Source organism: Symsagittifera roscoffensis, chromosome 1 (genome assembly GCF_963678635.1).
Source record: "Symsagittifera roscoffensis chromosome 1, txSymRosc1.1, whole genome shotgun sequence".
Classification (NCBI taxonomy): domain Eukaryota; kingdom Metazoa; phylum Xenacoelomorpha; order Acoela; family Convolutidae; genus Symsagittifera; species Symsagittifera roscoffensis.
The window spans coordinates 24,992,241-25,020,105 of record NC_087062.1 but is presented as its reverse complement, the minus strand read 5'-3'; the positions used below and the strand labels follow the sequence as shown (position 1 = coordinate 25,020,105).

Below are 27,865 nucleotides of genomic sequence, written 5' to 3'. Positions count from 1 at the left end.
TTATGAGAATCTGTTTACGAACAGACCGGCGAGTGAAAAGTTTGTTGAAAGGCCACTTCCAGGTGCGGATAGTGGACCTCCTAAAAGATTAGAGGTACTACAAGCCTTGAGAGAAATCAACACGGGCAAGGCTCCCGGTGAGAGTCAGATCACCAGTGACCTTCTTAAGTTGCTCGAGATGAAAATTCTCAAGCCTCTCACAAGGATTTTCACTGATATCTGGCTTGATCCGGGAAAAGTTCCTCAAATTTGGAGGGACGCAGTAGTACTCAATCTGTTCAAGAAAGGAAGCAGAGCAGAACCGTACAATTAACGGAGCATTTTCCTCCTTGACCAAGTTGGCAAAGTGTTCGCAGAGGTGATTGCAAGTAGGGTGAATAAGCAGTTGCCCAAGATCTCACCTTATCAATTTGGGTTCTGAGGCCACAGATCAACGGGCCAAGCTATCTTGGCAATCAGATGTTTGCTGCAAAGAAGGATTGAGAACCATCAACCTCTTTGTATGACTTTCCTCGACCTGAAGAAGGCTTTTGATTCAATTGATAGGGAAGTGCTGTTTATCGCCCTAAGAGATTTTGGAATCCCAGGAGATATCATCAGTTTGATTGAAGCGCTCCACGCCATACCCATCGGCAAGCTTGATAAGGATAACACCTTTGTAGTGAACCGGGGGGTGAGGCAAGGGTGCGTTTTAGGCCCACTGTTGTTTATCATCCATTTTGACTTCCTCCTAAGTAAGACCAGTGGAGAGAAAAGAAACTTTGCATACGCTGATGATCTGGCTTTGATCTCTGACAACCAGGCAAATGCTACGAAGTCGCTGAATGAGATGCCAAAAACTTTCGGATTGGCTCAATTAGAAATCTGTCGAGAAAACTAAAAGTATTGTTATTAACACCAATGACAATACAATAGTTCTTATCAATGTACTCAGTGAACAGTTCAATCACTTTGAGTACCTCGGCAGCATCATAGCATCTGATGGGAGCGCTGACAAGGCTATCAGCGCTCGCATTTCTAAGACAAGAATAGCAATGTTACGTCTTAGACCGGCCTTGGTGTCTAAAAGGTTGACACTAAGGAACAAGGGTCTCCTCATTGAGACATTCCTAAAGCCTGTCCTGCTATACGGCTTAGAGACCCTTGTCATCAGATGCACAGATCTTGGTAGAGTAGAAGCAGTTATACACCGCGCTAACAGAATGTGTCTCAGGCTAGAAACCAGAAATGAAATGAAAATAAAGGAATTGAACGCCAGTCGCACATCAACTATGCAGGAGAAGGGTTCAACTGTATGCTTTCTTTGAAAACATCGGGGTCGATAGCTTGAATGATCTACTTGAAGGTGCTAAAATTTGGCAAAAATTTGGATTCGACAGCTTAGAGCTGATCATGACAACCATGGGCTCAAGACTAAGTGTGACCAGGATAACTGGTTGCACAATCCGATAACCAAACTTAAGTTCACAGACGGTGGAGATTTTAAAGCAAATGCTATCGGCAAAAGGTCGCAAACAGTTCAATGTGCTAATGAAAACTGTGGTAGAATGTTTCATAGCAAAAAAGAGATGTACAGGCATCTCAGAGATAATCATTCAGAACCCTCGGTCCAGACCTTCGCTAGTGAAATTGAAACTAATAAAGGAACTAAAAGAACTGTAACTATTAAAGGAATTGAAAGAACTGTAGAGATCCCCCAGCAGCCCAGCGACGGGGGTCCAAAAAGGGTAAATTCGACTGCCCTCTGTCGACTGTTACAAGACTTGTGTCTATGTCAGCGGTTGGACAAAGCACATGCAAAACTGTCACCCGCATGTGAAACTGATCAGCGCATCAGAACCGACCGTCTGAGCACCGCAACTGAGTCGGCAATCCTTCGCATCAAACCAAGACACTAGCACAGGTGATGAGGTGCTCAAGTGTCCGCTCTGCTCCTATCGGTGCTCGGTTAGAAAGTCAATGATCAATCACTGTTATGTGAAGCACCGATACTCGTGGGTCAAAGCAAGGCCAATGCCCAAGCCGCCAAGTCATGTTGGCGTTTTCACAGTGCGTACAATCAATAGGCAAAATTGTGCAGATTGTAGCGTCATGACCACCACTGCTACCTCGGAAAGGTAGAACGGGATCCCCGATGGTGACTTTCATTTAGTTTGAATTATTTCTTATGATTTGATAAAGTCAGAACCATTGCCCCTGGCCTTGACCAGCAGGGGTGCAGATGGGAGGAACTTATTATTATTACGGTAAAAATAAATATTTTTTTTTTAAAAAAAAGCACGCATCAAAAAACCGTTTGACTTTCTTTGTTGTTAGTTGTTTTGTCTTCGCCGCTTTCATTTTTAATTTTGTTGCCTTAGTTTGCACAAAATACTTCGGATGCAAAAACACTACTCTCGCAAATTTGAAGATTTCTAAAACAGTTAAGCCAACCAACTATTTATTTAAGCGCCGATAAAAACAATTTGCTGAAAAACCACTCGACCTAAATATTTAACTTCATTCATTAACACATTCACAATTCAGAGCTTATTATTTGATCAATGAAAGGTTAGAAACAGAAAGAAGCTTAAAAGCAGCTGACCTGTTGTCTTTTCGTTCCTGAGGAGGTTCTACTTTCACATTCTGACTAGTTCCCATGTCACTGAAAAAAAAGTATAATCTGAACGCCAAAAGAAATTATTTGCGTACTCAGAACACAATTTATGCTAAATGGAAAAATTGAATTAATTTTTTTCTGTGGCTGTTCTTCTTAAACGTGCTCATGAATAGTGTAGTAAGCACACCGAAATATGATGCAAACTGGCTTTTATTAATTCTCCAGCAAATCAGTGTGATATTCGGAAATTCGCAGAAGATTACTGTAGGTGAAGAAAATTGAGTTTCAGGAGCTAACGTGTTGTTCAGTTCAGCGATTGCCTTGGCGGCACTTTCGTCGCTGTCCATGATTACGAATGCGTAGTTGCCCTTCATAATCACCTCCTCAACTCCCCCGTGTGCTTCAAACTTCTCTCGGAGATCTTCGCCAGTCGTATCTCGCAATATTCCTCCGACCCATACTTTCCGCGACATCTTCCCTCCTGAAAATCAGAAAAATCTACGTATCCTCTAACAATGCGTTATAACACCATGCGGTGCTTTCATCGGGCTGTGCCCCCATATCTTTTCAAGCTTAAAATCTCAAACAAATTCTAATTAATTTCTTGGCAAATCATACACGAAGACAAAAATGCGAATAGCTCAGAACACGTTATTTTGCATAGTTTTTAGAGAGTTATTCAATAACGCTATATGAGACGGAAAACGAATATAACGCTATCTATCAAAAACGTAAAAAATAACAAGCCGACTATTTTTTTTAACGGACTATTTCCATTTGAAACAAAAAGCAGGTCCTGTCAGATTCGAACCCAGGACCTTTTCCGTCCCAGGCACATTCGTTACCTTCAGACCAAGTGTGCCGAAGACTTGAAAAAATTAAAATTCATTATGAACTAAACCTAAATTTAATATTTCTAATTTTGACCATTCTGGGAACAAAGTTATTTACGGGGAAAAATTCTAGCATCCGATTGCAATACCAATGCTTATCGCAATGGTAGTAGAAGCATCGAAGACTCCTTCATTTACAATAAAAATAGCCGAGTAAATCGAAACACATCGCAAAAAATCATTCGATTGTAAAGAATTTCTAATAGCCAAAAAATCGTCAATTACTATATATGTTTTTTTACACTTGAACAGCACTACTGGGTAATCTTTTTTATCTCAGTATCCGAGAAAAACCGCTGTATGAGATAATGTTCGGCATCATAAGCAAAAACTTACTCTGATCCTTTTCGAAAAAAAACTGATCAGCATTGAGTATACAGCTCTACGCGTCAAATTTGCATGTTTGTAATTTATTTGATAACGCTAAATGACTCGAGATCGAAAAAAAACTAGCGATAATCAGCACACTGACAAAACATTGTCACGTAATTTAAAAATATTTCTAAAGAGACAAAGATAACAATTCCCGTTCGAGTAGCACAGGATGTTCCGGCGAAACTGGTTGAAAAAGTATAGATATATGAGAAAACTTGAAAGACCGAAAAAAAACATCTTTTTATTATTTTTTGTCCAAAATTTCTAGGTTGCTTCATGTTGGCTGACTTTTGATGTTGGCTGAGTTTAGATGATAATTTTGAGGTCATTTCTTCTGGGCTAAAGTTTTACACAGCGGCAAAGCTTCTCTTTGAAAACAATTGCGAGAACACGACTAAAAGCAGCTCTATCAAGTGAAATGAGAAAAAGGAGAAATGTTTCTAATTAGCAAAACCTCGGCTACGTGTAGGATTCGAATCTGCGACCTACTGCAATCAAGAGATTCTGAGTCTCACGCACTATCCACTCAGCCACGCAAGCTTAACAACCGACAAACACTAGTCACAAAAAAGCAGCTATATATGCTAACAACTTGCCAATGCAATTCAGCAAAAGTGGCACCAAACACAAATAGACTCAATTTTACCTGTAATAATTTGGAATATAACAAACTGAAGGTATCCACACTAACTTTGCATGAACAAAACGCGAAGCATAAAGCAACATAATGTATAAATTATGCATTTCAAAAAACTGTGAGATATAGTGAGTTAGAAAATTTCTAAAATCGAGCTTTCTTTAGTGTTTTATTGTTTGAAAAATCACTTTTTTCGGTTTATTTGATGAATTTAAAATGCATCAACTGTGTTAACTTATTACTAATCGAATGTCAAAGCACATGCTATCAAAAATCTATAAAGGTAGCCCACCATTATTGGGGTGCCGCACCAATATTTGCGACTTAGGTTGGAAAAAAAAGGTTCGTACTAGGACACTCGCTTCGCAAGTGTAATTTTTGACGGTAACTTTTTGGAGCTACACTACTAAGTTTAACTATCCGGACCAAAAGCGTGCCGAGGCGAGGTGACCACCCTCCAATTCAGGTCGCCCAATTTTTTTTTCGAAAACACCTCCCTTAATTACTATTTGCTACGAATCTCATTTCCGGCAGACTAACCCCAAAACGCTTTAAACCATTTTGGTCAAAACTCCCACTAAGTACTCACAACGCAATATTCGGGTCATAACTTTTCAAAAATACATTTAAAAATCAATTTTGGCTTTATTTTATGGCAATTTGAGGTTTTATCGATCAGGAAAAAAAGTCAACAAAATATTTTGAAAATGTTTTGAAAAAGCACCAGCATCCTCAAAAATTTCATCAGCACAATATTGCTCCAGACTGAACGACTACAAGCTGAAACTTTGAAAGCTTTTTCTCAAACTTCATCAACTAGACACAAAAAGATTTAAAATAAATTTCCTTAATATTTTATAATATTCAAGTTTTGCGATATTCAATCTTAATTTCGGTTGGGTAAGACAGTGCCGAAGTAAGAGTGCCGAAAACAAAAATTTGTTAAAGAGTGCCGAAAATGAAAGAAACTGACTAATTTGTCGTGAACTAATTGAGAAAAGAAAAGAAAGTTTTGTTTGCTCATCGATTTTGGCGCCAAAATTGAGTCTGAACAATTTGAAAAGAGTGCCGAAAATGAAAGAAACTGACTTATTTGTCGTGAACTAATTGAGAAAAGAAAAGAAAGTTTTGTTTGCTCATCGATTTTGGCGCCAAAATTGAGTCTGAACAAGTTTCAAGTGTCATTATTAATTTTCCCGCCAAAAGCTAGCCTCTTAAATTGCGTTCCAATATTTCCCGCCTTTTTCGGCACTCTCTAACTTCGGCACTGTCTAACGCCCCCTTAATTTCATCCTCAGAATAGGTCTTTTTTGTCTTCATCTATTTTATCAAACATTACGCAAAAGCTACTAGGTCAACTTCACGGAAGGTCAAGTCAACGTCAGCAGCGTACGTTGCTTAAAAATTACCAGAAATTAGATATAAGACCAGCGAAGCCGAGCGTCGAAAAACTTGCGCTGCATAAAAAAACTCCAGATAGTTTTCCTACGATCATTGAAAACTGAAATCAAAATTTTTTGATACTCCACCCTCGTCTCCTTATGTCTCGGATTATCAAAACGAAAAGTCAAGAGAAATATGAGGGAATACAAGCTTCACCAAGAACAATTAGGCCAAACTAAATATTGTTCACTTCGCCATTCCAATAGCAAATCATAAGCTTTGTTTTTGTATTAAAACTCAAAAAGTATTCAACAAGTCTAGAAACATGCAAGTCTTAACACAGACGCAAGGCGGAGTTTCGCACTATTTGCGATGCAACACAATTATAGAAAGGCAACTAGTCGAAAAAGCTGTCGCGAAACAAGATTGTCAGCTTTAAATCAGCACTTAGACAAAAACTACCGGGCAGTAATTATGCACACGAAACCAGGAAAAAAAGAAATGGTCAGAATGTTCATTGTACACTTCAAAATATGGCCAAAAAATTATGGTTATTACCCTATACCAATTTATACACGAATCTGAACTTCTCACCACTTAAACAACAATGCTAGAAATTCGCTAATACTGAAGAATAAAGCCAATCTAATGAAAAAAAACTAGATCAATCAATATGAAAAAAGTCAGTTTTCAAAAAAAAAACACGTCAAGACTAGCATCGAAAGTAATTTAACCAAGAGGTAACTAAACCAAAAATTCACCCAATAGCTATTGCGTAGTATGTGATAAAAACAAATCAAGGCAGAACTGACTTATCCTTAGAATGAACTTTTTGACACTAATGCCGCGAACACAAAAAACCACAAATTTGGCAAAAAAAAAACATAACTTTGACTAGAAATTTTGGTCTTTGATCAATCTGAATTTGAAAATTTAAAAATTCAATCTAATGATGGTTTCCTCCAATTTGCTCCAATAATTCAAAACGAAGCCAAAAGGGAGTTGGAAAAAAAAACAGAAAACAAAATTGATTAAGATTTTTCATAACTTTTTCATTGATTAAACTTTTTCACCATTAAAATTTTCAAATACCGTTAATCACCGGAACTTTTTTCTTAAATGTATCTCAATTAGAGAAAATCAATGTCCATGTTTCAACAAAGAAAAGTAGCTTGAAAAGAAATCGTAGCTTGAAAAGAAATCAAAAGTCAAACCGCAAAATTAAATTTGAGCCTGAACAAAATTCAACTTTTCCTTAAAAAACCAAAACAGTACCACGACCTATATAAGATCTTTAAGATCTTTACTTCATTCATCGACTCAAAATAAAAACGAGCTTCATTTGAAGTTGAAACAGAGCCGAGGCTTAGCTTCGCACCACTTGCGATACAGAACAAGAAAATGAAATTTAAAAAAAAATTGAAAACGTCGAAAAAACTTTAAAAAAAACTTATCTATCAAACTGAATAAAACTAGTTATGAAACAAAAACATGCCAAGACAAAAGAATGTGAAAGTAGCATCGGAAGATAATGTATCAGCGGTAATAAAGCCGAAAATACTATGTCAGAAACCATTTAAGCCGAAAAAATTTCATCAAAACTATTGAAAAGTTAATAAATCCCCCTCGCCCTCAAAACACACACACACACTTAAAACTTTTTTTCGTCAAACGAAACAATATGAGGCCACTAAGCTGATATAATATAGGCCGAAACCTTTCAAGTCCAAAACAACTTTTTTCACACTTTGAAAGAGGCAATATGAGGCCAATAAGCCGATATAGTATAGGCCTAAACTTGACAAGCCGAAAAAAATTGTTGTTAGGAAAAACTTGAGTCAAGGCTTTGAAAAATAAAGAGAAAATTGAATAGCATTGAGTAAACAGCTATTCATTCAAAACAGCGAATACTATATGTATCCACTCTTCATGACTCTCAGAGCCGCGCCTTCGGTGTATAAGTTCAGCATTGCACCGCAACAAAATCCGCGATTCCCTCGTGGAAGAAAAACAAACAAAGGGAAACTAAGGCTCCCTATAGAGTTACAGATACTGTTAAATTGGGTGTTTACCGGGATGTTCCTTTTTGATTAAAACTTGTTAATCGCAAATGTTAAATTAGTACTACTGGAATATTCCATGTACAAGCTGATAAAAGTTCTTGAAATTTCTACGATCAACACTAATCATGCATATTGAACAGATTTCGAGAAACTTCCTGCAGAAATTTTCTAGAGAAAAGTAAAGATTGAGAATAGTTTTGCAAGTTCAAAATCTGGATTTTGATTATAGTTAAAAGATTGAGACGAAGCTGCTTTTCGTATAAAAGACCGACAAAATTAAAATAAAGTCTTAAGATCAGCAGAAAGGAAAGCGCAAGAAAACACAACAAAAAGTGACCTGGAAGAAAACAAAAACATTCCAAATACTCAGCCAAAAACCAGTTGAACACGTGCCAATGATTAGTCGAAATCTTTGATTTTTCAAAACGTATAAGAACATATCACTTTAAATTTAAAAATCTTTTATTTCTGACACTTCATAGATAGATCTAACCTAATTTGAGAAAAGTGAAGCAATAGGATAATTTTTTATTCCGCTGTTAAATCTTAAAACAAAAATCAACTTTAGAAATTAGACAAAAAATTTTTTGCATTGTGTTACTGAAAAATGTTATTTGCCGTCCTTTTAATGCGTTTGAAGTGAGCTTAAAAGAAAATTAAAATAAATTCGAGCGTCAATAATTTTAGGACCTTTTCCTTAAAAAAACAAGAAATAAGACCTAAATCAGAGTCTTCGCTCCGTTCATAGAAAGGGAGACTACGGGATTCAACCTCGGAGCGGCCGAGTCATTGAGGCACGCGTCTCTTAACAAGAGGGTTGGAGTTCGGTCGGAGAGTTCTCAATGTCATTCGCCTCCTAAAAGTGACAGCGGCCATCGCAAAATGTGATTTAGAACAAACTTTTCTAATCCGCTCCGCCTTCAAAAATCAATGTTCTGCTATTCTGGTTTGCTTAATAGTACATAGCTTAGTATCAAAATTGATCTGATGCAAACGCTGACAAAAGTATATCAATACTTCTAGAAAAACTATCGAGTAAATAGATTCAATTAATTCTGCTTGAAACGATGTGTGGTAAGAGTAGTAACATAACTTAACAAAACAACTGCTTATGCTTGAGGTATGTGAGCACTGGTAAAATACCATAACAGATCGCATCAAATAACAGAATTAGGAAAGTTGTCATCATCAGACTACAAGAATGTAATCATAAATTAGCCTTAAATCAACTCATTCGCTCAATTGGACATTAAGATCTATTGCACCCAGGTCAATCAACGAGAAATTGAAAACAGACACAGAAGACTCAGTAGAAATATCTTCGACGCCGGTCTTTTAAAATCATGCACACGAGATAATATAAAACAGGGAACAAAAAGTGTGGCGTTTGAAGTTATTTGCAGTCCACGATGACCAGACCTGGTCTATCCTTGGAGCGCTAATATCGGTCAGCTCCTCCAGAGACGGGGCTTCGAGATCTGTAGCTTGAGCCTCCTCCATAACCACCACCGCCGCTGCCTCCACTTCGTCCACCGGCATAGCCGCCATCACGACCTCCTCCGTATGAACCACCGCTTCGTCCTCCGCCGCCGTATCCGCCGTCACGGCTTCCGCCATATCCGCCGCCGCCACCTCGTCTGAAATAAGTTTTTATTTTAGTTACGGTTAATTTTGCAGTGACCCAGTGAATTGATATAAATAATGTTTAAATTAACATTAAGTACGATCGACTCACCTGGTCCAAGGACCACCGAGCTATTAAGGACTACGATAGAACGAACGCATCAAACATCTTTTAGCACTAAAAGGACAACTCTCATTACAATCCATCCTCTGACATAGGAGAACCTCCCCACTGAATTGTGATTGATGAGTTGACAGTTTGTCATTTTCTTGTCCATTGAGTGAAGTGTCCTAGAACCTCTTGATGGCACCCAGTTGCAGATAAGTTAAAACCAACCGAGAGGACCTCTCATTCTCATGGTAAAGCTAACTCGTTTGGAGGTCATTGGACCTTTAGGGAACTTAGAACTCAGGGGCTAGGTACAATGGCTATCAGAGGACTTCAGGGACCCAAGCTAGGAACACGGAAGAGGAACCGAGGAATAAAGAGCTGAATCAATGCAGCGATATGCTCCATTCAATCCATAGTGGAGTGAAGTGATCTAAAAAGATCATGGAAATTAGTTCCAGGAACTGTTGAGCATCCAAAACATCCGGGGCTAACAAGGAAATGAAAACATAAAAACGAATATTGATGATACAAGCCATAAATTCATGTGAATGACAATCAAGATAGCCCAAGATGTTTCAGATTTTGTTAAAATCTACTCAATCTTAAAATGAGCGGCAAAAGTATTTCCAATTTATATACACAGAGGCAACACAAGAAAAATTAAAAATAAAATTCGAAATGTCGAAAAAACTAGATAAATGAATAAGGCATAAGAATGTGAAACACAGAGGCGAAGCGGAGCTTCGCAAGACTTGCGATGCAAAAAAAAAAAGATTGGGATACAAAATAGTGAATGAAAAAAAAGGACAGAAATCAAAAAACATTCTGAAAAAATATATTAGAGAAAATTTTTGAAAAAATCACTTGACAAAAGTTGAAAAATTACAGCTACAAAAACTTCATATTATTTATATCGGATGCAGTTCATAAACAGCCCTTAAAAATGGAAATCATTTACCGAAAGGCAACAAATTGTCGTTCGAATCACGATTGCAAGGGCTTTAATATGATGGATCACTCGACCCTTTCCGATAATTAGGGGCACCTGAATTTTTGCGTGGAAAACAAAAAGAAAAATCTAAAACACACCCGAATACAAAGTTCCTCCCCATTTTTCAAATGGTCGGAACAAAAAAAAACTTTTATTAATTGAAAAACAAACTTAAAAAAATACTTTAGGCTTTGTTTTTCAAATAAAACCGCTGAATGAAAAAATAATGGGTCATTATCTAATGAGAAAAAGTTTCAAAAATCAAATAACTCAAAAAACTGAAAAAAAATGTGCAAAAACTAATGGTCTACTTTATCTGCACCAAAAAGAATGCTATAAGTACAGTCGATCGTACAAACAAAAACAACAAAGTTTGAACCAATTTTGTGACTTCAACTGAGAAAAAATAACAAAAAAAATTGAAAACATTCAAAAAAAACTTCATTTTAAGTTTCATTAATTTTCAAACAAATTCATTTAAAGAACTCAATCACTCCCATATAATACCAAAGAAGCTTAATCGAACAAAAAACATTGGAAAAAGACGACAGAATTGAAGCCGACCGCTCTGTGACAAAAATTGCCAAAAACGTTGAAATCCTACAAAGACCAATTTGCAACTCTTAACGTAGCACAACTAAATGCCGCTTCCTGACTGAATGGAGCTAATACAGTTACCACGTTATTAAACAACCATGCACTTTCACCATTTGACCATTGTAATTTGACAATTCTACAATATGGGAATTAAGCCGACAATTTTTTTTGAAACAGTTTATTTCCCGTTTGAAAAAAGGTCCTACCAGATGCAAGCCATAGTTATTTACGTAAAAACTAAGTTATTTACGTGAAAAAAAAGTCAAGTAACCGATTGCAATATCCTTGCTTATCGCAAGGGTAATGGCATATTAAATCATCCGAATTAAAAAGATCTTTCTATCTCACTACCGAACAGATTTTCGTCATTTTTTTTTTCAATCTAGATGAGACTAAAAAATTTGTTTTTATGCTTTACGAAAAGATTTTACATTTTTCCCGCGTTGTTATTCCCTTTTGAAACATTTGTTCAGTTTATAAGCTTCTACATTTTGTATAAAATTACAAATAGAAAAAGCGGTGAACAAATATTTAATTCCATCAAAAAGAGGAATAGCCAAGCCCCGACAATAATAAGCCGACAATTTTTTTTGAAACAGTTTATTTCCCGTTTGAAAAAAGGTCCTATCAGATGCAAGCCATAGTTATTTACGTGAAAACTAAGTTATTCACGTGAAAAAAAAATCAAGTAACCGATTGCAATATCCTTGCTTATCGCAAGGGTAATAGCATATTAAATCATCCGAATTAAAAAAGATCTTTCTATCTCACTACCGAACAGATTTTCGTCAATTTTTTTCAATCTAGATGAGACTAAAAAATTTGTTTTTATGCTTTACGAAAAGATTTTACATTTTTCCCGCGTTGTTATTCCCTTTTGAAACATTTGTTCAGTTTATAATTTTCTACATTTTGAAACATTTTTCTAAAAAGCGGTGAACAAATATTTAATTCCATCAAAAAGAGGAATAGCCAAGCCCCGAATACCATCGCAATTGAAAATCATTCTTAACATCAATTTATGAGGACAGTTGATTTTTGCATACGCTCATGCGAATTAAAAGATTTATTTCAAAAATTGGTAGCACCAATTCGCGATGTGTTATTTACCTGTCACCTCCACCGCCTCGTCCACCACCGCCACCGCCTCCACTCCTACAATCCCTGGCGATATGTCCCGGTCGTCCACAAGTGTAGCACTCCCTGCCGCCGCCGCCACCACCACCACCCCTGTCGCCACCGGGTCTGCGTTCTCGCGGGTGTTCCACTTTTGTGTTACTAGTTGTACCAATCTTCCTAAAATAAACCAAGAATTTGAAAAAAAGGCAATTAAAAAGGCACAATAGTCAATGCACAGACCGTCATTTTCATTTTACACACAAAATTCGCTTTTCAATTATTTCACAGTGCAATTGTAAATTCTTTTCCTATATGTAGGCGCCCACAGTAAGTTCTAGACGGTTTTCGTTTGCAACAGTAAGTTATAGATGATGGCAGGGGCGGATTTAGGGGGGAGAGGACGCCCCCCCCCCCCTCCCCCCTCAGGGATTCGACCCCCTGCCGACCCAAAGGGTCCCCCCTTTGATACTTTTCAGAAATCCATTTTTGGCCGACTGACCCTAAAATTTTTCTAACGGCGCCTTGGGCGCCAATATAGACTAACTTTGAGGGGGAGCGCGCGCCAAAAAAAACGCGATTTTTTTGTCAAAATTTTTCAAAAAGTGCCCAAAAACGGCTTTTTGACTGTTTTTTCAAAAATTTGACTGTTTTTTTTCAAAAAATTGCCTGCGGCGCAGAAAATTTTGCCTAAATAGGGGCAAAACAGTGCTTTGAGAGAGCTCGAAAAATCAATTTGGTCGACCTAAAAAAAAAAAAGGTCGTCAAAATTTTGGAAAATTTTTTTTGAAAATCCGCCCCCCCTCGAGAAAATCCTAGATCCGCCCCTGGATGATGGTTCTGATTACAATTTGTACAAAGGTTTAGTATGAAGCCAGGGGTATGGATCTAGGACTTTTTGAGGGGACAAATTTTCATAAAATTTTTGGACAAGCAATTTTTTTTGGTTGACCAAATTGATTTTCCGAGCTCCGCGGGCAACTTTTTGAAAAAAAGGTGAGGTGAGGGGGTAGAATGTAGAATCACTGAGGAGCGTCTCATCGTTGCCTTAATCCGCTCCTGTATGGGATCGTGCCACAGCGCCGCATTCCCGGTTAGCCGAAAAAAGAAAGTTGTTCCCGGATATTTACGTGGTATTCACTTCAAGTGACTTTTTGTTTAAACACTATATTTCAAAGCAATTTTTTATCTATATTTTTTTTATAAAAAAAAACACTATATTTAAGCAAATACAGCATTTTAAATTCAAAACCATGAGCACATGAGCGCAAACACAGGTCAGTAACAGATGAAATTTTTCGGCTTTTCGGAAATGCGGCTCAGTGGGTACACACCCTTTGCAGCTAACACAAAACGCATGCAAACAGTTATGCAAGTGCGTTTCGGTTATTTATTTTGCTTTTCTTTTGAGCCTTCTCTTATGCTAATAACTCCAGGCACGCCGACTTGTGTATTTTTATGGGGTGCCGGACATCAAGCCGACGGGACTTCAAGCCGAATAGTAAAATTAGGGACTTCAAGCCAAAAATTTTCTCTGTAAGTCATGAAATATGATTAATTTGAAATTTTTTGATGAAGAATTTCTCAATTTCATGATCTTTATTCGGTACTTATTAGCGTTTTCATCAAATTTAAGCCTCCAAATGATGTTTAGGAAAGTTGAAAAATAAAACACGGTTGAAGGTATTTTTCTTGTTTATAATTTATGCATTTCAAAAACCGGCTGATATTATTAACGGATGCCAATCCCAAGTGATTCATTGTCATAAATAACGCTTATTATTGAGAAAATTTATAGAGAAAAAATTTATGATCTGAGGTGCTTAAAAAGTTTAATTTTCGGCTTGAAGTCCCTTCGGCTTGAAGTCCCGTCGGCTTGTTGTCCTAGTCCCATTTGTATGAGATGTAACTTAACTTTGTTCTTGACAGAATTATTGGTTCAAGTGCGATAGAAGCGTCCCGAGAAACTAAATGGGTCCGTTATGTGAACATATAGCTTCTAAGTCTAAATTGTTCTATTAATTTATTCTGTGGGTGCAAGTGAGAGGGGTCCCGGTGAAAACCTATGTGAGAGAGGGGTCCTAAATCACACTAATTTTAAGCAAACGCAGCAATTAACTAAATTAAAATGCAGCGGCCGGTTTTTTCCAACCTAACTAAACTAACGTGCCTCAATTTTTTTTCCAACCAAACTAACGTGCCTCAATTGGGATTCTGAAACTTACGTATTGTTGAGGCTCCTGATGGCATCGTCGGCGTCCTTCTGGTCGTCCATGAGCACAAACGCGAAGCCCTCCTTCATTACCACTTCCTTCACATGGCCAAATTTGCCAAAGTTGTCCTGCAAGTCGGCCTCGATCGTGTCTCGGTCCAAGTTTCCAACGTAGATTTTTGCAGACATGATTGTTCAAGAAGCGAAATGAAAAGCTTTCACAGTTTCTGAAAAGATTTCACGGTTAACAGCAGAGAGTCGAGTGAGTGACTATTGAGTGACTATGACTAACAAAGTTGTGCTGATTTAAGTATTTGCTTGTCATAAATTAACACACGAATTTATGAACAAGTCAGATCTGACTTAATAAGCAGTAATTGCATTTACACTTTCAACTTTGGAGAACAATGCAATAATCCTTACGGCTATCCACGTTTTTCTTTGGATTTTAAATGGATCCACGTTAAATTATCTGAGTATATTTCGATAATATGCTTCTTAGGAAAAAACGAAAAAACTTAGTTTAGGTAAACCATTTAAATAAAACCAGAATCTGGCTCTTCTTAAATATAACCGGCTCAGCTAAACAATACCACCCCCCCCCTTTGTATCTACAAAAGAATTGCCACCCCTATAAAAAAAAGCAGTAAGCACAAGAGAGTTCTATTTTTAAATCGAGTTTTGATTGGTTTAATTTAATCTACTTAACAATTATCCCCCTGCCTTGGTGGGGTGGGGTTAATTGTTAAGTAGATCCGAAAAGCTTACGAAATCGACAAAATGAGTGCCTCAGAAAACAAAACAATTTTTTGGTTAATTTAATTTGGTATAAATATCTAAGCACTAAAATGAGTTAGTGACTGACAACATCTAATTTAGGGACATCTGGAATGAAAATAAATTAGACAAATTATTTACAGCACAAATTACAAGTTTCTCGTTGGCATTCTTTTTTCGAAGCTGCGGTAAAATCCTAATGAACTAAACAACTGAATTTCTACAATGAATGTGTAAATTTATGGTCCATATTGTTGGCAATATTGTTGTTAATCTTTATCTCCGATTAGAATTAGCTAGTTCTTTACCAGCAGGCTAGTTTTCAAGATAAAAATTTAAATGCTTTTTGAACCATTTAAACGTGCCAAGCCCAATTTGATACATGAATGAGCCATTTTAAGCCATCAAATTCCGCACAGATAAGGATATTGCCGACAATTTAACTTGAACTTTAATTAACGTAATCAATAATTGCACGACTCAATGGTGCTTCCAAAGGGAGAATTACATGATAGGAAATCGTCTAGCCCATTCATCGATATTGCTGGACTACTACAACTCTCTGCCGCCACACTTTGCATACATTTTTCAAATTCTTCAATCGTCTGTCGCTCCAAGTGCTTATGAAAGCCAGACATTTCTTGACTCTCAGACGATACATACATTTCGGATTCCATAGTTGGAGGATGCAAGGAAAGATCATTGACTCCGGTCGTACTGAAAACGCTAGGAGCATCAGAATATACAAAACTATTAATAGGTTCAGGGCTCATAGTCGAACTTGACATCAAAGGATTACTGCGAACCCTGTGAAAATCATTTGACAATACTCTGTCTTTTTGTGTAGATCTCGTATAATTTCCGTCTACATAAACTATTTGCCTATTCAAACTTTGTGACTGTGTTTGTGCGAAGTGTTGAAGGTTGGATGTTGGGTTCCTAGGTTGTTTTAGAAGATTAATGTCGCGGGAATAATTCCAGGAAAAACCCTGTTGATTCTGACTATCAACTGAGGCCGGCACAGATTCTGCAGACGCAAAATAGCTTTGCTGCTGAGTGGCCACACGAGGCATCGGAGATGCAATTGGAGAATTTATCGACAGAGCAGAAGGTGTCCTGCTCATTATATCGTCAATTTCTTTTTGGGAAATTTTGGGAAGAGTTTTAATAGCTGGTTTTGGTTGAGTTGAACAAGCAGAGCTGACCGTACTGTCCGAAGGTTTCGACATTGTGCTTTTGGCCGTTGATCTTTTTCCGTTGCTATCTGACTTCATCAGCAGACGGATCAGTTCCGCTTTTGTTGCTTTCTGTCGGATTTGGAACCCTCTTTGTCGACATAGGGCTTTTAAATCAGGCACTGTCATCTTCTGATAGATTGACGATACTTCTTCGTCAAGAGATATGCTTGCAGGTCTAATTTTATCCAGAACTGCCTGCTGTTTATTTCTGATTTCATCGTTTGTCTTCTGAACTGGTGGACTGCTTTGTGTTTCGTGGAACACAAAACCTCCCGATTTGATGATCGTATCTGTGCTCGTAACCGCTCGTCTTATTTTGTTGTCTATGCTAATAGTAGCAGGGAGAGGCGGCGGCGACGGAACCGTTTGCGATCCTAGTTCACCGTCATCGTATTCGCTCATATGTTGATCGATCGAAGCTTGCTCTCTAACTGCTAGTTCCGGCATCAGAGTAGGTGACATAGCATTGTGCATAATATTTTCAGGAATACTTCCTGGTGAAGGTCTATTTGCAATGAAATGGTCTATTTGGTCTTCCAACCTTCTTCTTTTAAGCTTTTTCTGGGTAAAATTCACAAAAGGTTCGACTGAACTTTCTTTGAGAATATTTTGTAGGACCAGATCTTCTTTATTGGGTCGCATTTTCAGCTTTTTTGACAGAAAATTTCCTACTCTCGCGCGCTCTAGGTCTTGTGACTTCCGCAGAATGGCTCCCGATTGGAATTGTGAAGACGATCTCAGAATCCCCAATTCTTTCAGTTCTCCTGGCGTGCGACGTGTCTCTAATTGGCGCACCAGTTTATTCTTCCGTTCATCAATCGTTCCCACATCAGTTATGAATGCAGGACTTGTACTATTTTCTGGAGAACCGGGTTCTTGGTTCATTGAAATATTGACTATCAGGGAAAACTTGTCATTTTGTGCTTTTTCCAGTGCCTCTTGCACCACTGACATGGGAACAGGAACGTATAGAAGGTCATTCTCTTGTCGACAGCAATCGATATTGCAAGAACTGCAACCAACTGCTGATATTTCAATCGACATCACATTCCAAATCTTTAAAACAACAATTGAGAAGTGTTTATTCAGGAGACCTTGTGATGCCTGATTAAATAAGTTTATCGCTCGGCTTAAAACAAGTTTCCTAAAAATTTGAAGAAACGGGCTTTATTTACTTATTTACACATATTTCACAACGTCTATCTAATTTACAAATCACCGTATTTACAATTTCAACCCTAGCACTCAACTCCAAACTTATCGAAATTCCTCAGAACAATGCCGAGGTTGAAGTGCACTTTCCCCATTGCAGCAGTTTGCAAATTGTATCTATCTGCACCTGTGTAAACTACATCTGTCTTTCGCAACTGAGATGCGCCTCCTAAGAAGTATTCTGCCAGCTGATCCGTGAAGGAGCCAACTGGTCTCCATGTAACACATTCAACATCATGCACTCCTGGTGAGGTTGGCACATGAACAAACCCGTATCCGTACAATTCATTGCGACCGTATTCGTCCTGATGATATACTTGTACATTTATTTTGGGCCAACCTGAAACAAAGTTTTAGAAATTGCAGTCTAAGCTGCACCTCTCAACAGAGTCGAAGCATTGCAAGCTGTGCAATAGATAAAAAGACGGGTAAATCACTGTCAAAAATACTTGCGATATTATACAAAAATAGCACGGCAGCTAGCCGTAAAAAAAAAACAGGACGAAATCCAAATAGGACAAAAAACATCGAATATATCATTTTTTCAACATTTGTCACGCATGCCTTTCAGTTTAAGGAAAATATACCAAGAACCACAATTGGCAATGCTAAATTAGTATCGAATCAAGTTTTATCAAGCAGTAGCTAAGTAGACAAAAGTTGAGTCGTGATCGTTCAGCCGTCATGAAAAAGTCAGCCACATAAGTTTGAAAGAAATAAAATACAATTGTGGCCTCCAAACGGCGCGTATGAGGGAACTGAGCAGATATAACATCAGCCGAAACCATTTAACCCGAAGAAATTAAAAAAAAACTAATAAGGAAAAAATGAGTTGGTTTATTTAAACTACCGACCATCTCAAAAATAATCTGATGGTGAAACATTGTATTACAATAAATACAATGCTTGGCCACACATCCTGCTGGCCTACATGATTTAGGTGACTTTATTAAGCTAGCTGTTAATTTGAAAAGGTCTATTTTCCGATTTGATAACGGTTGCTAATCGCATGTGTAAAAAACAACATCGCAAGTATTTGATAAATTCGGTCTCGTGCATTTAGTATCACTGACCGAGCGCGCACTTTGACCAAACTATTCTGTAAAACAATTCTGATGAAACAGTTCAGACCAAACTTTTTGGTAAAAAATGCGATCAAAACAGATAGTCGAAAAAACTTGTCAATTACCCACCCTTCCTAAAACATACAAAAAGAATTAACTATTTTTACCGTTTCTATTGAACATAATTAATTGCCCCTCTTATGGCACAACATTAGGTGACTAAGTAGAAACCAATTACGCAAAAAAAAATCGAAAAAAGGAACTTATTGAAAGTTGTAGTCCGTAAATTTAGAAGTAACGGATCCACTTTCAATTATACTAAAAAATTTATATATCTGAAAAATTAAATTCCTTGGAAGTTGAGCGCACGAATCGTAGTCCGACTAAATTAAAACGTATCGAAAAAAACATGGGTTGGCCGAAATTCGAACCCCTGACGTTTGCATCCCCAATGCACGCGCGCTGCCACTACAGAACGTGAACAGTGGCTTCGAGGGTCCAGAAGTGGTTACACCGACACGCAGTTTATACAGCCTGAAATGATACTACCTGTCACTCTCCAGACAAGGGTGCGCGGAAAAGATGCTCTTTCGAGATTTTAGTTTCGTGCTTCCAAAGTCAGTCGGGTCACTCCGTCTTTTAATTTTAACCTTGGTCCTCCGTGCCGGCATTCACACTAACCCTAGTCCATATACCTGCTCCCCTCGCAAACAATAATTTTAAAGGACCCAGGCAAGCGTCTGGTGCCAGAAATGTGGTTGGACCCATTTTTATTTAGCAGTCTTTCTTAAAAATCTCAAAGAGCACAATAGAGATTTCTACTGCCCATCTTGTACTAAATCCTATAAAGCCCTCTCCTGTGACTAACTTTACTAACCTGACTCCTCAGCTCGTAATAAACTCCCCTAACAACTAATTCCCACCCAGTGATCACACCTTCCGTTGTAAACAATCAAACTCCGAATTTGCGTCATGACTCAAACCCCCTACTGCAACGAACCCCCCCCCCATGAATCAAGCATATCCTCTGTACCAATTCCCTGAACATACTGCAATTAAGTTGAAATGGCATCTCTGTGAAAGCAATCAAAACTGCAGCCTTACAGCCTTACTGGGCGAATACGAAAACCACATCGCGATTTATCAAGAAACTAAGTTTAACTTGAAAAATCGCACCCCCTCACTGGGCCCAAATTATACATTTTTTAGAAACGACCATACTCGAAGGGAGGAGGCCTCCTCACTGCCATTCATAACTCCTTTCTATACGAGTAATTAGAAACAATAGAAGACGTAATTTTGGAAGCGCAATGCTTAGAAATAAAGGTCAGCAACAAAATCTACGTATCACAAGCCTCTACATCTCTCTTCGCTCCAGCTGCCCCAAAGACTAAAGCATCTATTTTAACCAATTAAAACAGTTAAGTCCTCGATGACGCTAATACCCAATCCCACTATCCTCAAATTAGATTCCCATACTACAGTAACACGCTCGCATCATCTCCAGATCTTTTTCTAGTTTCTTTTTTTTCTAGTTGCGGGGCTTGGTTTGAGCATTTCGGAAGCGCCTTCTCGGGGCTAAGAACAACAACAACAATAACACGAAGGGCTTCGAAGGTGTTGATATTACACACAAAACAAACTCAATTTATTGCAGCTTCAATTCAAATACATCTTGCAGCTTTAGTTCACAGCAAATAATTCTATCCTTAAACCTTAAAAAAATTGAAAAAAAAAGCTTCAGAATAGAGCTCTAATAGACCTACTTGCTGTTTTAAATCTACGACAGACTCTAATATTAAGATACCAGTTAGCAAGGAGTTTTAACAAAACTGATGAAAATTGCAAACTAAAATCGCCACAGAAATTTTCACTATTAAATCGGCAAAGAGAAGTAGAGCAGTATAGAGATACCATAAATAAACAAAAATTTGTTTAAGTTTGGCTGGAAAAGTGAACTTGCAGTATGATGATCGCATTTTCTAGAGTTCACCACAGCGGAATACAAATTTCATTGAAATTTTTTATCTACCTACTACTTTTGGTCCCGCGGAGTAGTTGGACTTCAATATCAGTTAAGATAAACGAGCCATAAGAAAAACCAGCAGGAACTCTACAGCTAAAGCTGCTCTTGAAAGATGACAACGTTTATCTCTAACAGAAAAACAGAATGGATGTTAAGCTGGTTGTAAGGATGGATCAATGGATATTTCAACAATCAATTGGCTGGCTGGGTGATTTAAAAAAAGGCAGATTGAAGGCACAAGGGATAGCTTGATGGAGATGGACGCATGGGTCGCTGTCTAGATGATAACAAGACGCTAGTTGGGCGTAGGGTAAGAGAAATGGATGGCTGAGTGATGGCTGGATCGAAGACTGACTGGTTGGATGCACGTATGGCTAAATTGATGCGCCCAGGTAAGAATTGATGACTGATTCGTTGAAAGGCTAGGTTGGTTGATGGCCGTATATGACTGGCTGCATGGTAAGATGGACGGATTGTTTGTAAGACTGAGAGGGCTATCTGTACAGCTGCATGAATGCCTGATGGAATGCATGAATAGCTACAAGGATGGATGCGGGATGTATCGATATGTAGATGGATGGATGGTTAGACAGGTGGATTACTGGATAGCTATATGGATGGATCGCTTGATGAATGAATAACTAAAAAAATGGTTAGACGGCTGGCTTACTGGATGCAAGGCAAAAATTTTGCGATCAATGGAAGATTGGCATGATGACTGGTTGGATACATTGATGCCTATAATGGATCGATTGGGGCTTCTGGCTGGTTGAATGCACCGCTACATAGATGAATGACCTGATGGATGGACGACTTGGTGGATGGCCCGATAAGAGAAGAGAATGACTGGCCTGACGGGTGATTGGATAGATCGCTTGATGAATATAAGGCTTGATCGATGGGATTATGCATTGATGAATGGATTGTTAGTTGGCAGGATAGCTAAGAGGGGGGATGGGTTGTTAGATAGCTGCATGAATGATTAGATCTGAGAACACTGAAAGTATCTGGCTGATGAAACTTAGAGTCTAAATCTGCCGCCTCTGTAAGTAAGTTACTTCACTTTACACCTCCAAAAAAATTTTCATAGAGAAAGAAAAATAAAATCTGAGCATTTATAAATTATTCCTATAACGTCACACCAAGAAAACTAAAAAGGTTTAAGCAATTATTGTATATAGGCCAAATTTGCAACAGTAGGGAGTACCCTGACATCGCACCACCAAAAGGTCAACAACTTCAAGTTTTGAAAAACTTTTCTTAATGTTTGAAATAATTAAAACTTTAGTTTTGAAAAATCATTAAAACGCAAAAACTCGGGAAATAAAATACCATTAAAAAACACGACAAATCTCAGAATGTATGAGAAATTGAGCAGTCATTTTTGAAGGCCAGATTTGCAAACTCTGAAAAAACCCTGACCGCTCCCATCTACATCTATGGGATGTTAAACAGGCATTTTCTGCAACTTGTTGAACCAAAAACGTCATATCTTGGAAAATAATAGGATTTGAGCAGCCATTTTGGAGGAAAGTTTACAACCCCTGAGAAGACCCTTACAGCAGCCCATTATAGGTTGAGGACTTTCAAACTTTGTAAAGCTTCAGAAATCTAGGTTTTATCGAAAAAAAAGGTCACAAAAAACGACATCTCGGAAACTGAAAAAGTTTAAGTACGCAAATTTGTACACCAAATTCACAACCCCTGGAACAACTCTGACAGCACCACACCCACCTTAGGGTAACTTATTTCAAACATGCTGCAAAAAACGCTGAAACAAAGCGCCCGTTGCATCGTTTATAGATTGATAAATCCAACCTTTCCATTACACTATACTGCAGAGTCCTCCTCCCCATCCCTGCTACAGCCTTGCAATTGGGCTTTTCATTAGGGCTAGCAATCATAAATAAGAAAACCGAAAATAATCTTACGCATTTATATATAATTAAACGTGCAAAATTGAAAAAGCTTAAGCATAAGCATGTCACACGCATTTAAATAGAGTATAGATAGATAATGTCAAGAAAAACGAAACAAAATGATTATTTTTTTCGGAGAAGGTTTCAACTTCATAGTTCTAAGAATTAAAAAATATCACCTTAAAGATATTTCAATTTCAAATCTTTTAAGAGTGTCGCTTTTATAACACAGCTGAGCTTTGCGCCACTTGCGATTCAACAATTATGAAATACAATCAGCCTGAAGATGGTCCTCGTGAGTTTGACGTTGAGTATTCAGAAATTCGAAAATTTATTGTCACATTCTTATCGATCTCAAAAATAACACCGAAAAAACCTGCACCATTAGAACTTTACAAAGAGTTCTCAAAATTCTAAAAACAAACCGAACCTTCGTGCGGAACCTAAGCCGACAAAAATTAGCAGACACGAAAACCTAGAATACTTGAGAACTTTCATTTTCCACAAAAAACAGGCCCGAGTGGAATCAAAAGTCTGAGATTTGTCGTCTCAAGCATGGATGATACCACTGCACTAAATGCACAGAAAACTCTTTGAGTTCATGAAAACAAACATTTTCAAATGAACACCATGAAAAAAAAATCAAAAATTAGCATAAAAAAGGCAAAACTTTTTGGAGCTCAATCACTTGCCCAAAACCGGAATATAATGAAATCATTTGTAATTTGAGTAGAAAGGGCCCACAAATGGTGCTGCCGCAAATAAGCCGACAAAAATTTGTTGCTGCGGCAAATAAGCCGACAAAAAAAGAAGACCAACAGAAGAACGACAACATTTTTTTTGACGCAACGACAATTTTCCGCTGACAAAAAATAACAGGTCCTGGTCGGAATCGAATTTACCTTGTCTCTATAGGCAGGAGCGTTATCTCTTTGCCATATGCGCGAAATATGAAATATTGTCTGACTTGATTTCATATCATATGAACCAAAGGTAAAATAATTCAAGTGATTCTGTTAAACTAGGTGTTAACCCAAAAGTCTTTCTTCCGGTTTGATGAAGCTGGCTATTCTCTAACGTAATAAGAATGCCTCTAATGAGGTCCAATATAAAACGCATAAAGGACTATTTGCAGTTCAAACTTACCAGGCGTTCTCTAAGCCTACAAAAATTCGGTACACACCTATTGGGCCGTAAACAATTTTTTTCATCGAAAAATTGAGTGCAACTTTTTCAAGTGACCTAAACACACACGCACAACTTAAGCCAAAATAAACTTTCCGAAATACTTTAAACAAAATTTGAGCTTGAAATTAGCTACTAACATAAGGAAAAATCTTCGAAGAGAATAAATATATAAAATGCAGACATGGTGAAAATACGCCTGTCACTAAAGTTTTCCAGTTGACAAAACTTTTTGACCAAATTATGTATGCCAGCGAAAAAAAAATCACATTTTCCTGAAATGAAAATCAACAAAAACTAGTAACTCAGTTAGTCAAAACTCTTTGTTCTTAGAAACGAAGAAAAAAACTAGTAGCTAATTTAAATGAAAAAAGTGAAACCATTTTTTTAAATTGTCTTCAGAAAGAAGAAACAGTACATGATAAACATGTTCTGTACTAAGAGTGCCTAAAACTTGAGCCTATGCAAAACTTAATTTCTAACATTACAATGTTTTTTTTTCAGTGGTTTCGTGTAATTTTTTGCTGGTTTTACTTCTGATTTCGAATTAAATCATTGTACGAATCTCTTCCACGAAGTTGTTTTTTCCGACAACTGAAAATGACGAGGAAGTTTCTCTTCGTGGGTCTTCTAGTTTTTTCCTTTTCTTGATTATTGCGCCAAAAAAGTTTGAAGTTTAGATTAAGACATACTAATAATATATTAAGACATTGGTTAGTAGCTTTAACAATAAAAACTACATCTTTCACTTCGATATTTCTTTCAGCGCCTTCTAGGAAACTATTATGTTATAAGTTTTCTGCTGTTTTTTTGAACGAATACGTTGTCAAACGTACCAAATTTACTCTTTTTATAGAAAATCTGAACTTCAGTTCTACTAAATTCCACTAGACTGCAAAAAAGTTTTGCTCAAATTCAATTTGCTTGAAACAAACCTTGACCTGCCATTAAAGCAGAACCAAAGCTTACAAATTAAACAATTGTTTGAAATTCACAAAAAAAAATTATTAAGCTCATCAAAAAAAAGTTTTTGTACGTTTTCAATCAGCTAAGGTCAATTTGAAAACTCGAACGCAAAATTAGTTAAATATACGTATCAGACACTTGGAAAACTGTTTTTTGATAACTTTCTAATTTCAAACAGACAAAATATATGGCTTTTAAGCTCTTCGAAATTTAAGAGCAAGTAATGATTGACAATATTTTGAGAAAATTAACCCAATTTGAGAAAACTGGATCAATATTCATTTATTCAGCTGGAAATCCACTTTAAAACTAGAAATCGATCACGTTTTTTGTGATCTTCACACTTTTGCTGTTCGATAAGGGAGCTTGCTTCATTTTTACACAAAGGCAAAGCTGCGCTTCGCAAACGCTAGCGAGAAATTAATTGAAACTTTAATTCATTAACACTTGTAGCCTAAGCTCTTTCTCCTACCATACTATAAGTTTGAGGGTATTTATGATTTGTTTTATCACTGTTTAAGAGAAAAATTGGTTAAACCGATTTGATTAAAAATTTTAATTGGTTAATGGTTAATATTGGTTTAACTTTTTTAACTGGACATCACTGATCTAAGACTTTTGACTGGTATTGTAAACCCTTGAGAAATGGTTTTTTGAATTTGATCCACGATTGAAAGGGCTGTAACATGAGACCACACATGACCCTTTGAGAGCTTTATTTAAGGTTAATCAAATCTCATTTAAAAATAACCCACACTAATGCAATTGTTTACCATGTAGTCACTAGCAAATTTTCATCTGAAATTATCCATATTCCAACCTTCTTCGTATTAAATTTATTGAAAATTGTTGCTCAACGCTTGCTTGTTAAAGTACATTACGACTTTAATTTTTTTGGTTATGAAGTCCACAAAAAAAAAACGAAGTGATGCTTAATTAAAGCTTATTGCATAAGTGAAAGATCCAAAGTGATGCGCCTGCTTGGGAGATTTCAAGTCTTTCATACTTCACGCCTTACACAAAACTCGGTTTTCAGTTACATCGCAGCCAGACATAACGCCGCTCGACTCCTGTTCATCATAGAGCCATGCTTCACAATTGGAATTTAAATTTCTGAATTCCCGGCTGGATAAAAAAACACACATGGTTCCCGTTTCCACTAAACTTGATGGATACCTTAAAGAAAAGCGTGCCACTTGAAAAAATTGAAACTTAAAAGATTTGAAAGTGATTTTGTCTTCGACATTCGAAATACGTTCAAAAAATCAAATCATTTCAGCTTTCTTGAGTTCGAACTTTTCAATTTGCCTGTGTTTTTGGGGTTACGGAAACAATAGACAACCGAGGTTTCTCTACACTTCAGTATAAGGCCATAATGATTATTACTATTGGTTTACTATTTCAAGATATTCCATTTTGAATACAAATTCCACCTAATTAGCTTGCAGACTCTCAAAATTACCTTGTATTCCTTTCGTTACAAAATGTAGATCCAATGGATGATTCCAGCAAGCAAATTCTTCGTCCATCGGGGAATCTGCCTGTGTCTGCCCTTCTCTGTTCCCAGCAAGCAACTTCCAGGCACCTCCTGAACAATAACAAGACCAATAACTATGAGACACTCCAATTCATCGACATGAAATATCTCTAAAACCAACCTGCGTGAACACTCCATTTACAGAATAAACTATTTTCAGGAAAACCATCGCCACCGACAATTTCTCCAATTATATGCAATTCTGCCATGAATATCTAAAAACTGAATATGGAAATTGAACATGGCAGTTAAATTAATTTGAATAAAATCGACTTCATCTTGCGATCTTTTGCTTTTCTAGCTTTAACAATGTAACATTCGCCCGGAAGTACATATCGACGGAAAATAAAGCTAAGTTATTAAACGACTGGCCAGCGTCTAAACAAAGCTCTACATGCTTTTCACCGTCTCTACCAAAGCCAGTTCTTTTGGTGGTCTTTTCAACATCGGGTCGACAAGAACGTTACTGTTTTCCGGCTTCGACAAGAACGCTCAAATTAACTTAATTACATGCACAAATAGGGAGCTCATGGCTGGGTCTCAGTATCCCCAGACCACGAGTTCACTCCTAAAAACAGGGCTACTACTATTTATTATATTACTATTGTTTTTGTTCAGTAGATAAAAATCATCATCTCCATCGAAGATGGATCAACCCTTTCCCTCAACTCCTAGCTTCTCATTATTAGAAAATAAATATAGATGTTTATTAAATTCAATTCCGGGCATGACTAGGAAGCTAAAAATTCGTATGAAATAGTTTGAGTGCATGTGCCAGTCGGTCATATCTAGAAGTTTGACCTTGAGCGACACGAATATACGTGATTTTGGAGTGAAGTTTTATTTTTCAAAAATTCGAATGGAGCCTGTTATGCTCAGTTTTCTCGCGACAACTGAAAACATCAAATAAGAAATCAGAACGACCGAATTAACAATTGCGGGAGAGTTGTCAAACATATACAGTGGGAAATTGCTATTCGCAATTTCCATCGTAGAAAACTAGAGTAGAGCTGTCCTATCTGATATAGGAGACCGAACAAATACGAGAGCAGAGCTAAAATCAACTGGACCATTGTGAACCTTCAACGGAAAGGCGGACAAGTGAAGTCTCCCAATGGTCCAGATCCAAAACTATATTCTTGAGTTAAAACTTGTTTCCTTTGATTGGAACTCATCGTTAGTGTAACATTCGCCCGGAAGATACATATCAACGGAAGACAAAACTAAGTCTTAAGACGACTGGCTAACGTCTAAACAGAGCTTTGCATGCTTTTCACCGTCTCTACCAAGCCAGTACTTTTCGGTGGTCTTTCTAACATCGGGTCGACAAAAACGTTACT

The 27,865-nt window shown here is 37.4% G+C and overlaps 4 protein-coding genes across 4 annotated transcripts in view; 1 reads left to right on the top strand and 3 right to left on the bottom strand.

Annotated features, from left to right (window-relative positions):
* Positions 1 to 27,865, bottom strand: part of LOC134841803 (uncharacterized) — a 302,592-nt gene that overhangs the window by 16,169 nt on the left and 258,558 nt on the right. The window contains exons 2-3 of the mRNA XM_063857843.1: positions 2,897 to 3,082; positions 2,585 to 2,644 (exon numbers count right to left, since the gene is read on the bottom strand). Coding sequence (XP_063713913.1) covers positions 2,585 to 2,644; positions 2,897 to 3,072 — 236 coding nt within the window. The 5' untranslated portion in view covers positions 3,073 to 3,082. The remainder of the gene's footprint in view (positions 1 to 2,584; positions 2,645 to 2,896; positions 3,083 to 27,865) is intronic.
* Positions 1 to 27,865, top strand: part of LOC134841757 (uncharacterized) — a 555,870-nt gene that overhangs the window by 295,588 nt on the left and 232,417 nt on the right. The window lies entirely within an intron of this gene.
* On the bottom strand, positions 8,982 to 14,921 carry LOC134841814 (ctenidin-3-like). The gene is made up of 3 exons (XM_063857854.1): positions 14,615 to 14,921; positions 12,384 to 12,569; positions 8,982 to 9,587 (listed from the first exon to the last, which is right to left on the bottom strand). The coding sequence occupies exons 1-3, from the start codon at positions 14,788 to 14,790 to the stop codon at positions 9,389 to 9,391; spliced, it is 561 nt and encodes a 186-aa protein (XP_063713924.1). The 5' UTR covers positions 14,791 to 14,921; the 3' UTR covers positions 8,982 to 9,388.
* Positions 17,855 to 26,734, bottom strand: LOC134854276 (B9 domain-containing protein 2-like). The gene is made up of 3 exons (XM_063870509.1): positions 26,647 to 26,734; positions 26,451 to 26,576; positions 17,855 to 18,168 (listed from the first exon to the last, which is right to left on the bottom strand). The coding sequence occupies exons 1-3, from the start codon at positions 26,732 to 26,734 to the stop codon at positions 17,855 to 17,857; spliced, it is 528 nt and encodes a 175-aa protein (XP_063726579.1).

Excerpts from the sequence above, each read along its gene's own strand:
- LOC134841814 (XM_063857854.1), bottom strand. The coding sequence starts at position 14,790 with ATGTCTGCAAAAATCTACGTTGGAAACTTGGACCGAGACACGATCGAG. Across the intron at positions 12,570-14,614 it reads ATCAGGAGCCTCAACAATAC|GAAGATTGGTACAACTAGTA; the intron begins GTAAGTTTCAGA and ends GGTTTATTTTAG. Across the intron at positions 9,588-12,383 it reads CGAGGCGGTGGAGGTGACAG|ACGAGGTGGCGGCGGCGGAT; the intron begins GTAAATAACACA and ends AACTTATTTCAG.
- LOC134854276 (XM_063870509.1), bottom strand. The coding sequence starts at position 26,734 with ATGGCAGAATTGCATATAATTGGAGAAATTGTCGGTGGCGATGGTTTT. Across the intron at positions 26,577-26,646 it reads TAAATGGAGTGTTCACGCAG|GAGGTGCCTGGAAGTTGCTT; the intron begins GTTGGTTTTAGA and ends GTTATTGTTCAG. Across the intron at positions 18,169-26,450 it reads TGTAACGAAAGGAATACAAG|GTTGGCCCAAAATAAATGTA; the intron begins GTAATTTTGAGA and ends ACTTTGTTTCAG.